Source organism: Schistocerca cancellata, chromosome 2 (genome assembly GCF_023864275.1).
Source record: "Schistocerca cancellata isolate TAMUIC-IGC-003103 chromosome 2, iqSchCanc2.1, whole genome shotgun sequence".
Taxonomy (NCBI): Eukaryota; Metazoa; Arthropoda; class Insecta; order Orthoptera; family Acrididae; genus Schistocerca; species Schistocerca cancellata.
The window spans coordinates 341590496-341603159 of record NC_064627.1 but is presented as its reverse complement, the minus strand read 5'-3'; the positions used below and the strand labels follow the sequence as shown (position 1 = coordinate 341603159).

General features: G+C 41.6%; 1 protein-coding gene across 1 annotated transcript in view; it reads left to right on the top strand.

Moving 5' to 3' along the window:
* LOC126161731 (transmembrane protein KIAA1109) overlaps positions 1 to 12664 on the top strand; it is a 493460-nt gene that overhangs the window by 291416 nt on the left and 189380 nt on the right. Inside the window, exons 46-47 of the mRNA XM_049917765.1 lie at positions 5556 to 5833; positions 11866 to 12049. Coding sequence (XP_049773722.1) covers positions 5556 to 5833; positions 11866 to 12049 — 462 coding nt within the window. The remainder of the gene's footprint in view (positions 1 to 5555; positions 5834 to 11865; positions 12050 to 12664) is intronic.

Sequence of the window (12664 nt, the reverse complement as noted above, 5' to 3'; positions counted from 1 at the left end):
CTTTAACACTGGTAGCATGCCGCGACAGTGTGGACGTGAACCGTATGTGCAGTTGACGGACTTTGAGCGAGGGCGTATAGTGGGCATGCGGGAGGCCGGGTGGACGTACCGCCGAATTGCTCAACACGTGGGGCGTGAGGTCTCCACAGTACATCGATGTTGTCGCCAGTGGTCGGCGGAAGGTGCACATGCCCGTCGACCTGGTACCGGACCGCAGCGACGCACGGATGCACGCCAAGACCGTAGGATCCTACGCAGTGCCGTAGGGGACCGCACCACCACTTCCCAGCAAATTAGGGACACTGTTGCTCCTGGGGTATCGGCGAGGACCATTCGCTACCGTCTCCATGAAGCTGGGCTACGGTCCCGCACACCGTTAGGCCGTCTTCCGCTCACACCCCAACATCGTGCAGCCCGCCTCCAGTGGTGTCGCGACAGGCGTGAATGGAGGGACGAATGGAGACGTGTCGTCTTCAGCTATGAGAGTCGCTTCTGCCTTGGTGCCAATGATGGTCGTATGCGTGTTTGGCGCCGTGCAGGTGAGCGCCACAATCAGGACTGCATATGACCGAGGCACACAGAGCCAACACCCGGCATCATGGTGTGGGGAGCGATCTCCTACACTGGCCGTACACCACTGGTGATCGTCGAGGGGACACTGAATAGTGCACGGTACATCCAAACCGTCATCGAACCCATCGTTCTACCATTCCTAGACCGGCAAGGGAACTTGCTGTTCCAACAGGACAATGCACATCCGCATGTATCCCGTGCCACCCAACGTGCTCTAGAAGGTGTAAGTCAACTACCCTGGCCAGCAAGATCTCCGGATCTGTCCCCCATTGAGCATGTTTGGGACTGGATGAAGCGTCGTCTCACGCGGTCTGCACGTCCAGCACGAACGCTGGTCCAACTGAGGTGCCAGGTGGAAATGGCATGGCAAGCCGTTCCACAGGACTACATCCAGCATCTCTACGATCGTCTCCATGGGAGAATAGCAGCCTGCATTGCTGCGAAAGGTGGATATACACTGTACTAGTGCCGACATTGTGCATGCTCTGTTGCCTGTGTCTATGTGCCTGTGGTTCTGTCAGTGTGATCATGTGATGTATCTGACCCCAGGAATGTGTCAATAAAGTTTTCCCTTCCTGGGACAATGAATTCACGGTGTTCTTATTTCAATTTCCATGAGTGTATATTAAAAAAATATCCCTTTTGAGGGTGTGGATTCCTAAGTGCTATTAAGTACAAAACATTGGTAATGTATTAACAAATTTGTTGGTAGCTGAGTGCTTAGTGTAATAGGATTTTAATCATGAAGTCTCTGATTTTATAGTAGCTGGTGACCATTTTTTGTACTATATTTAAAATTCCATATACATATTTAGAAATGGATATGTTAATTAACAAATATTGAATCATAATTTTTAAAATAAAGAGTAATGTCTGTATATTTTCAATTACTGGTATTAAGAAAATTATTTACAATAAATTAAAATTTCGTACAAAAATGTGGAACTTCAGATAGAAAATCAAGTATTTATTTCTAGAAATTAAATAAATTTATGGTTTTTATATATATATATATATATATATATATATATATATATATATATATTATACACTCCTGGAAATTGAAATAAGAACACCGTGAATTCATTGTTCCAGGAAGGGGAAACTTTATTGACACATTCCTGGGGTCAGATACATCACATGATCACACTGACAGAACCACAGGCACATAGACACAGGCAACAGAGCATGCACAATGTCGGCACTAGTACAGTGTATATCCACCTTTCGCAGCAATGCAGGCTGCTATTCTCCCATGGAGACGATCATAGAGATGCTGGATGTAGTCCTGTGGAACGGCTTGCCATGCCATTTCCACCTGGCGCCTCCGTTGGACCAGCGTTCGTGCTGGACATGCAGACCGCATGAGACGACGCTTCATCCAGTCCCAAACATGCTCAATGGGGGACAGATCCGGAGATCTTGCTGGCCAGGGTAGTTGACTTACACCTTCTAGAGCACGTTGGGTGGCACGGGATACATGCGGACGTGCATTGTCCTGTTGGAACAGCAAGTTCCCTTGCCGGTCTAGGAATGGTAGAATGATGGGTTTGATGACGGTTTGAATGTACCGTGCACTATTCAGTGTCCCCTCGACGATCACCAGTGGTGTACGGCCAGTGTAGGAGATCGCTCCCCACACCATGATGCCGGGTGTTGGCCCTGTGTGCCTCGGTCGTATGCAGTCCTGATTGTGGCGCTCACCTGCACGGCGCCAAACACGCATACGACCATCATTGGCACCAAGGCAGAAGCGACTCTCATCGCTGAAGACGACACGTCTCCATTCGTCCCTCCATTCACGCCTGCGCGACACCACTGGAGGTGGGCTGCACGATGTTGGGGCGTGAGCGGAAGACGGCCTAACGGTGTGCGGGACCGTAGCCCAGCTTCATGGAGACGGTTGCGAATGGTCCTCGCCGATACCCCAGGAGCAACAGTGTCCGTAATTTGCTGGGAAGTGGCGGTGTGGTCCCCTACGGCACTGCGTAGGATCCTACGGTCTTGGCGTGCATCCGTGCGTCGCTGCGGTCCGGTCCCAGGTCGACGGGCACGTGCACCTTCCGCCGACCACTGGCGACAACATCAATGTACTGTGGAGACCTCACGCCCCACGTTGCTCGGCGGTACGTCCACCCGGCCTCCCGCATGCCCACTATACGCCCTCGCTCAAAGTCCGTCAACTGCACATACGGTTCACGTCCACACTGTCGCGGCATGCTACCAGTGTTAAAGACTTCGATGGAGCTCCATATGCCACGGCAAACTGGCTGACACTGACGGCGGCGGTGCACAAATGCTGCGCAGCTAGCGCCATTCGACGGCCAACACCGCGGTTCCTGGTGTGACCGCTGTGCCGTGCGTGTGATCATTGCTTGTACAGCCCTCTCGCAGTGTCCGGAGCAAGTATGGTGGGTCTGACACACCGGTGTCAATGTGTTCTTTTTTCCATTTCCAGGAGTGTACAATTAAGCAATTAAAAGTAAAAATTACTTTTTATTAAAAAAATTATGATTAAATATTTGTCAATTATCATTTCTGTTTTGTTATGAACATGGAATTTTTAAAAAAGTAAAAAAAAAACGTATACTGCTTGCGAGATTTGAGCTATGAATGTTATGATTATTGTGTCATACTGCTTTAGAAAATTGATGCTTTGCCACCACCCTTTGGGCATTGATTAGCAACTTTGCAAAGTATTGGAATAAATAACTAATAGCAACAGTTGTAGAGGTAAAAGATGAACCTTTGATATTACTTTGATGAAAAAGAATTATTGGTTATCATTAGTTTAGTCATAATAACTGGTTCTTTGCTGTGAATACAACGAACTGTTATTGATATGACAAGAAAAATTTTATGCTCTTTGATGTATACTTTGTAATTCTTACTCCACTGTGGTCTATAACATTATAAAAAGATGTGATAAATGGCCTATCATCAACAATGTGCTTAGTTTTCAAACCGTGTAACTGGGGAAATAATTAAAAATGAATGATCCTTGGATTATTGATTGTAAAATTTCATTTGCCAGAAGGTGTTCTCTAATATACTTCAAGCAATGATAACCCTAGCCAATTACAAAACCAGTAATTTTAACTTAAGAGGGAAAAATTAAAGCCAGTAGTGAAACTGCAGTTTGCATTTCAGTACTGCGTTAAGTCAGTGTATATATATATATATATATATATATATATATATATATATATAGTTTCTGCTATACAGAGACTTTAATTGGTTGCTTGTATACAAGGAGTCTCAGCTGTTGCCCAATTTTCAAGTAGTCCTGCAAATATTAATGATGGTAAATTTTTTATGTTAAGTTATAGAATGGCATATGTCTGCATTTGTAACTGTTTGCCTTATGTTTTAGATGTTTTAATGTAATGTCCTGGAGTACTTTGCTGAGATCATTACCCAGTTTTTGTGCTGTTGGAATTTGTCATAAATTTACGTATGGTGCCTGCTTTTATATTTGCATCTGCATTCCTTTGACAGAAAAGTGTACTTGACTGGCACGTGCGCGCACGTGCATGTGTGTGTGTGTGTGTGTGTGTGTGTGTGTGTGTGTGTGTGTGAGAGAGAGAGAGAGAGAGAGAGAGAGAGAGAGAGAGAGAGAATTTCATATAATAATTATGGTTTCCAACACATCAGTAAGTTTGAAGACCACAAAACAGTCTGAAAGATAAGACAATCGCAGCTGTAGTGTTGAAGGCAAACACTCACTTGTGGCTGATTGATCCATAACACACAGAGATATAGTACTCCACACAGAAATATTAATGCCTTGTGTGCTACCACAATTTGTCCACTTTAAGTACAGTGTTACGCGCACTTCAAAATGCAGGTACTGGTGGCCACAGTGGCATGTGTTTCACTCTTGCACCAGTATTATAAGTTGCCTGCACTTCTATATCTCCTTTTTAACTTCATTCCATACTTAACTACAAATTTATCACACTTTTGAACTATGTTGTTTCCTGATTCTTATTTATTCTTTTTCCTTACACTGATGCTCCACACACAATGTGTGTAATTTAGTGAATATTTTATGACTTTTTCTCTCATATAAGCTGCACTGAGTTTCAGTTTGCTAAACCAACTTACCAAATATGAAAACAGTTATTTTCTGAGACAAGGTGAATCCATTTGTAAAAAAAGAATGAAAAAGAAAAAAGAATGCCCTTAACAGACTTTGTCTATAGCTAACCAATTAATAAAAGATATGAATATAATAGAGGGAAACATTCCACGTGGAAAAAATATATCTAAAAACAAAGATGATGTAACTTACCAAACGAAAGCATTGGTATGTTGATAGACACACTAACAAACACAAACACACACACAATTCAAGCTTTCACCACCCACGGTTGCTTCATCAGGAAAGAAGGAAGGAGAGGGAAAGACGAAAGGATATGGGTTTTAAGGGAGAGGGTAAGGAGTCATTCCAATCCCGGGAGCGGAAAGACTTACCTTAGGGGGAAAAAAGGACAGATATACTCTCTCGCGCACACACACACACACACACACACACACACACATATCCATCCACACATATACAGACACAAGCAGACATATGTAAAGGCAAATGTCTGCTTGTGTCTGTATATATATATATATATGTGTGTGCGTGTGTGTGTGTGTGCGCGCGCGCGCGTATATCTGTCCTTTTTTTCCCCCTAAGGTAAGTCTTTCCGCTCCCGGGATTGGAATGACTCCTTACCCTCTCTCTTAAAACCCATATCCTTTCGTCTTTCCCTCTCCTTCCCTCTTTCCTGATGAAGCAACCGTGGGTTGCAAAAGCTTGAATTTTGTGTGTGTGTGTGTGTGTTTGTTTGTGTGTCTATCTACATACCAATGCTTTCGTTTGGTAAGTTACATCATCTTTGTTTTTAGATATAACCAATTAATAAATATTATTTGTGTTTTATATAGTGCTGTGAATGTAATCAGTGAGAACTTTGTGCTGTAATTATTAGGTTATGGACCACTCCGTGAAGAAAGGCTGCCACATGTGGGCTCCAACCAGAGCATTTATTCTGGAGGTGGTGTGGCAGGTCATGGCGGAAGTGGCAAGGCTCATTCTACAACAAGCCTAGACAACAATTTTTCACCCACCGGAGCAAACACTTCTTCTGCACCAGGACGGCAAAGTATAAAAGAAGCTGGGGAAGACCTTTATAGCTGGATGGCAAAACAGCAAGATTTTATGAAAACATCTTCAGAAACTCAGCAGAATTTACGTACAGGAAACTGGGTAAGATTGTTGGATGAATACTTCATATCTGGAAAATGGAAGATGTGATGTGTCAGAAGAACATTTACTTACATATTTTCTGAGTTACTGTCATGTAGAACACTGTGAATTTTAAACTGTCCCTCTTAAACAGTATAATAATGTTAAGCATCTTTTATGATTTTGGTTTACTACCTACAATCAAAAGAAAATGAGAAAGGCACACACATGTTTCTGAGGTTATTTTGGTACATTGTAGAAGTTTTGCTCTGAAGCCCTTACCCACCTCCATACAGTCCTGATCTCTCACCATGGGATTTCCATATATCTGGAACCCTTAAGAAACACATTTTTGGCCGTCGATTTGCTTCGGGCAGAGAGATGCACCTCTGGTACAATGATGGTTCCATAGGCAACTGCAAACTTTTTCCATGAAACCAGTGAACATCTTCACTCACATGTAAATGTATTAACAGTTATAGCAGTTGCTTTTGGAAAAAATAAACAGTTTATTTGCGCCTTTTTTTCGTCTCATTTTCATTGACAGACCTTATACAGAGCGAGTCGGAAGTCCTTGGACACCTTCATAACTTAGAAGATTAAAGGGAAAATTGAAATGTGATGATGGGAACATAGGTTTGAAGTGGGGGCCACAACTTTTGGAGTGAATGTCATTCATGGCCACCATCTTGAAATCCGCCATTTTGGATTCAAGTCATTTTTTAAAATGGGAATGGTGGTGTATGACACATCAAATAACACTCGCTTGAACTCTGGAATTTAGTGGTGTAATTTGTTTTTGTCTATCTTGTACAATTCAGAGGTTATTAATGTTCAAAGTTGGGAAATTACTACAGTTGTGCATTCCACGGGATGGACAACACATAGAACATGTGTTGTAGCAGACAGTATGAAAGTAATTTCTCAACTTTGAACATTAATAACCTCTAAACTGTTCAAGATAGACAAAAATAAATTACACCACTTAATTCCTGAGCTCAAGCGAGTGTTATTTGATGTGTCAAACACCCCCCTTTCCATTTAAAAAAATGACTTGAATCCAAAATGGCGGATTTCAAGATGGCGGCCATGAATGACATTCACTACAAACGTTGCGGTGCCATGTCAGACCTATGTCCCATCTTCACATTTCAATCTTCCAACTTATGAAGGTGTCCAAGGACTTTCAACTTGCTCTATGTTTAATAGCAGCAGTGTCCATGTTATTTCATCCTTTTATCCCTAGCTCACAAAGGGAGACCTCTTGTTTGCAGTCATGATTTAGTATCCATCAGTTATTGGTTGAAGTTGTTGTCAAATAATGATATCTCATAATGCGTCACTTACAGTTTTTCATTAGCACTGCTTACATTTTTATTGTAATGAATACAGTGGAACCTCACTTTATAAGCACCTCCCATTATATGCAATTCGCATAACGAGCCAAACAAATTGTAAAAAATGACTCAGTTGACAAGTGATGTTTCGCATAACGAGTGATGACGATTTAGTGTGACATCACCAGCCGTTCGCATGCCGTGGGGGAAACAGTCAACCATATGATCACCTTTCATTGTCGGCTGCGGCATATGACAATGCCTTTAGTATGTACTGCAGTCTGGGTTTAGCGCTCTTTCTGCTACCATCTTAGTACAGCTTGTGATCTCACGTTTTCCTAAACTTGCTTTCACTCAGTGTTTTTTTGTGTGAAAATTTTAATAACCTTCACAGAAATATCCTCAAAGGAAAAGCCGCAAGAAGACAACCATAAGAGAAAGAAAATGATCTTAGAACTGAAATGTAAAATCATTGAAAATTGTGAATGTGGTGTGAGCATTGCTGATTTAGCATGCACATATAATCGGTGTACGTCAACTATTTCCACTATCTTCAAGAACAAAGACAAGATTACGAAGATAGATGCTTCAAAGGGAGTGACTAGACTGCCTAAACTGTGGGTTCATATTCTGGATGATGTCAAAAGGTTGCTCCTTCTATGGATAAATGAAAATCAATTGCAAGGGGACACTACTAATGAGAACATCACTTTTGAGGTAGTGAGAATGATTTTTGACGACACTGTTAGGAAGACACCAGCATCATCAACAGCCGAAGAAGAGTTTAAGGGAAGAACCGGCATCCACAGTGTTGTGAGGCATGGCGAAGCAGCCTGCTCCAACACAAAGGCAGCAGAGAATTTCAGCAGCAACTTCAAGATGCTTGCAGGTTCTGAGGGTTATCTGCCACAACAGGTTTTCAATTGTGATGAGATGGGTCTATTCTGGAAAAAGATACCAAAGTGTACCTTTATAACAGTAGAGGAGAATGCATTGCCTGGTTACAAGCCAGTGAAAGACTGTCTTGCACTGATATTTTGTGCCGATGCATGCAGCAATTTGAAAATTAAACCATTGCATGTTTACCATTCAAAAACTCTATGAACCTTCAAGAAACGTAAAGTTCTGAAGAGCAGGTTAAATGTGACGTGGAGTTCCAACATCAAGACATGGGTGACGTGATCTTTTTTTGTGATTGGATCAATGAAGTGTTTGGTCTTTCAGTAGAAAAATATTTGCTTGAGATGAATCTACCATTCCTTGTCTTGTGTGTTATGGACAAAGCTCCTTCCCATTCTCCATGCCTGCAAGACCGCTTTCTTGAAGAATTTCATTTCATGGAGATCCAATTTCTGCCTCCCAACACCACTCAGTTACTCCAGCTTATGGACCAGCAGATTGTTTCTATCTTTAAGAAGCTCTACACGGGACCACTCTTTGTGCAGTGCTTTGAGTTGACAGAAGCTAACAGTTTCACTCTCAGAGAATTTTGGAATATCACTTCAACACCTTTGCTGCATCAAGATGATTGAAAAGGCGTGGGAGGGATTACCAAGGGAACTCTTACTTCTGCTTGGAAGAAGCTTTGGCCAGAGTGCATGACTCTGAGGCATTTGAGTCACTACTTGTGAAGCCTGTAGTCAACGAGATAGTGTCTTTGGCCAAGAGCAAGGGACTAGAAGTGGATAAAAATATCAATGAGCTTGTGGAAGGTCACACCCAAGAAATGACAAACGAAGAGTTTATAGGATTACAGTGTGTTTCACAGCAGTAAGAGGAGGAGGAGGAGGAGGTGGTGGTGGTGGTGGTGGTGGTGGTGGTGGTGGTAACAGCAAAGCACCAATCTTCTGGTGCAATAAGAGAAATTCTGATAGCTTGGGAATCAGTTGCATCGTACATTGAAAATCATCACTGCAGTAAAAATCATCACCCCAATAAAGCAGTGGTTACGTGCACTACAAATTTATTTGACGATAATGCTGTGTTGCATTTTTGCCAAGTGTTGAAGCATTGGCAGAAACAAAAGACTGTAGATACCTTCCTAGTAAAAAAAAAAGTCATCTATTGTGAATAATAAAGTACATAATACTGTAAGTATAATTTTCTTCGAATAAATGGAATTAATAAGATAAAACTTTTAGTACTTTTTCTGCATGGAGTGCACTATCATATTTTACATTAATTTATAAGGAATAAATTGTTTTGAGTAATGAGTGTTTTGCAGTATAAGTAAGGTTCTAGAACGAATTATGCTCACTTTGTGAGGTTCCTCTGTGCAGCATAAGATCGGTTGTTGGTGTGATGCACGATGTTTACTGCCTCTAACTTAATTATAGAAGCATTAAATTTCATTTAAGTGTCAATCTTCACAGTGTTTTCTATGTTATGGATCATATTGGAAATCTGTCACGTTTTAGGTGTACCACTCAGCTGTCTTCCTGTACAAAGACTACTTTATAACAACTGATGACTACAGTAGCCTTAATGGTTGTCACTCTCTCTCTCTCTCTCTCTCTCTCTCTCTCTCTCTCTCTCTCTGTTTTTCTTTTATTATTTTTATTTTATTTGTTGGTGAAAGTTAGTGGATCTTAACATATAATACAGAAACAACCTAAATAGAATGAATCTTTCATTCTGTGGGGGAATGTGTACCATTTCAAACTTTCTGGTAGATTAAAACTGTGTTCTGGATGGGGACTCGAACCCTGAACCTTGCCTTTTGCGGACAGCACCTACCAATTGAGCTATCCAGGCGTGACTCACAGTAAGCCCTCATAGGTTTATTTCCGCCAGTACCTCTGTCCTAAACTTCACAGAAATTCTACATACCTTGCACGAGAAAGGATATTGCAGAGAAATAGTGTAGCTACAACCTAGATAATTGATTCCAGAATGAATCTTCCACTCTGCAGAAGTGTGTACAATGTTTTGAAACTTCCTGATAGAAAAACCTGTTTGCTGGACTGGGACTTGAGCCTGGAATCTTGCATTTCAGGGTACGAGCATTGCCCACAAAGGGTGAGGACCATTTCTCCATAATAAGTTCTTTTCCAGTGATTATAGCTTGCAAGGTAAGCAGGAAAATTTCTGTAAAATTTGGAAGGTAGAATATCAGGCACAGGCATAAGTAAAGCTTTGAGGATGAGTCCTTCCAGAGAACTCAGTCGGTAGAGCACTTACCTGCAAAAGGCAGAAGTCTGAGGTTAGAGCACTGATGTGGCACTCAGTTTTAACCTATGAGGAAGTTTCAGCTGAAGTAGCTTTCTTTAAAACAAGACTTCTTAAATTGTTACTATCTTTTGGTTTACAGAATTGGGAATGTTGAAAGCTGATTTAGATCTGAAGATTTCTAAGTGAAAAAAGTGCTTTTAGGGAAATTAAAGTTAAAAACAGAAACAAAAACCTTTGGCAAAGTGACAGAAGCAAATAGGTTTTGGTTGAAACACTGACTGTAATGTTCACTGCAAAGTGCATAGAACATTACTGAATGCTCATTGGTTGTTGGAAAATAGATGGTTTCAGGTGCGCAGAACAAGCCTAAACTCAACTGCCATTGTTCGTGACTCCAGCTACAGATATTTGTAAACATATTTTATAAGAAATCTCAGTACTCATACCCACAAAACATTCTTTGAACTTCTGCACCAACCTCTCATAATTGCAAAACTTTGCTTTGTTGACATGATACACTTGTAACACTCAGTCCCAAAACCATAACACGCCTAGAAACAGTTGTTAACCTCTCTTCAAAAAATGGCAGTTCCACTTTTTAAGAAGCTGCTCATTACAGTTGGGCTGTGTTGGTGCACAGACATCTCTGTGGGCGGAAAAAGATCCTGCGTGAACAGGACCAACGACGACTGAAAAGAATCATTCACTGTGACAGAACTGCAACCCTTCTGCAGATTTCACTGCTGGGCCATCAACAAGTGTTAACATGCGAACCATTCAACCAAACATCATCGATGTGGGCTTTTGCAGCCAAAAGCCCACTCATGTACCTTAATGTCTGTACGACACAAAGCTTTACGCCACACATGGGCTCGTCAACATCGGTGTTGTACTGTTGCTGACTGGAAACGTGTTGCCTGGTGAGATGAGTCTCGTTTCAAGTTGTATCGAGCAGATGGTTGTGTGCGGGTATGGAGACGACCACATGAATCCATGGACGCTGCATGGCAGCAGAGGACTGTTCAAGCTGGTGGAGACTCTGTAATGGTGTGGGGTGTGTGCAGTTGGAGTGATCTGGGACCCCTGATATGTCTACATACGATACCCCCTCGTATTATTACAGATTTATGGACAGCTGTGCCGGATTCATGTTGTCAATTCTCTCCAGTGCTACTTCAGGCATTAGTCGTGTCCATGCCACGTTGTGTTGCAGCACTTCTGCATGCTCGTGGGTGCCCTACATGATATTAGACAGCTGTACCAGTTTCTTTGGCTTTTCAGTGTATCATTAAGTAGTTTCTATAGCAGATTGATGTGTGGCGCATAGACACACATAATAGATAGCAGTAATAATTTGTCTTAACGTATGTCTATGCACTACACATCTGTCTGCTGTAGGTGGGGTGGTGTTTATGTGTTGTTCCATCCAGAAATTTCAACCATTGATATTATGTATTTTCTGTTGACTATACATGGAAAGTAAATTAAAAACAAGCTTTTTACAGGAATCATTTTGCAAAATAATATTTTTTTTTTCCACTTCAGGAATCTCGTATCAATACAATGACCACAGATGATACACTGGAGGATCCTGAATATCAGAGTGGAGCAGGATATAGTTTATATCCAATGCATGACTCCCTGCGTCTCTTGGATGCTCACCTGATATTTGAACCTCTCTTGGCTTGCCTGGGAGTAATGCCCCAGCAGATGATAAGCAATCTCAGTGGTATGTAAATTTGTTAAACATTATTGACAATGTTTTTAATAAAATTTAAGCTTTAACTGTGTAAAATTTGTCATGTTATTAACTGATGCAAATATAACTGAGTGTGCTGTCATAGTGGTCAGCATACTGGACTGACGTTTGGGAGGACAGTGGTTCAAAACCCCATCCGGCCATCCAGATGTAGGTTTCCCATAATTTTCCTAAATCACTCCAGATAATTGCCAGGATTGTTCCTCTGCAGAGGACATGGCCAGTTTCCTTCCACCATCCTTTCGTAATCCGAGCTTGTCTCCATATCTAATGATCTTGCTGTCAACAGAATGTAACAGTCTAATCTTCCTTCTTTCCATTTATGTGTGAATGGATTTTATTTATAAACTTAATGATTCATCCTCATCTGCAGAGGGCTTGTGGCTTCAGATTACTGCACACAGTGATTCACAACTGACTGAAGGGAAATTTTGTTGCAAGCTACATGCACACCAGGCCTTCAAGTCGCTTTTTTTTTTTTTTTTTTTTAAAAAGCGCACTTGACTGTTGTTGTTTGTCACAAACTATTGCTACTGTACCTCAGTTGAAGACTTGTGCACTCTCTCTTCAGTTCCAAACCAGATG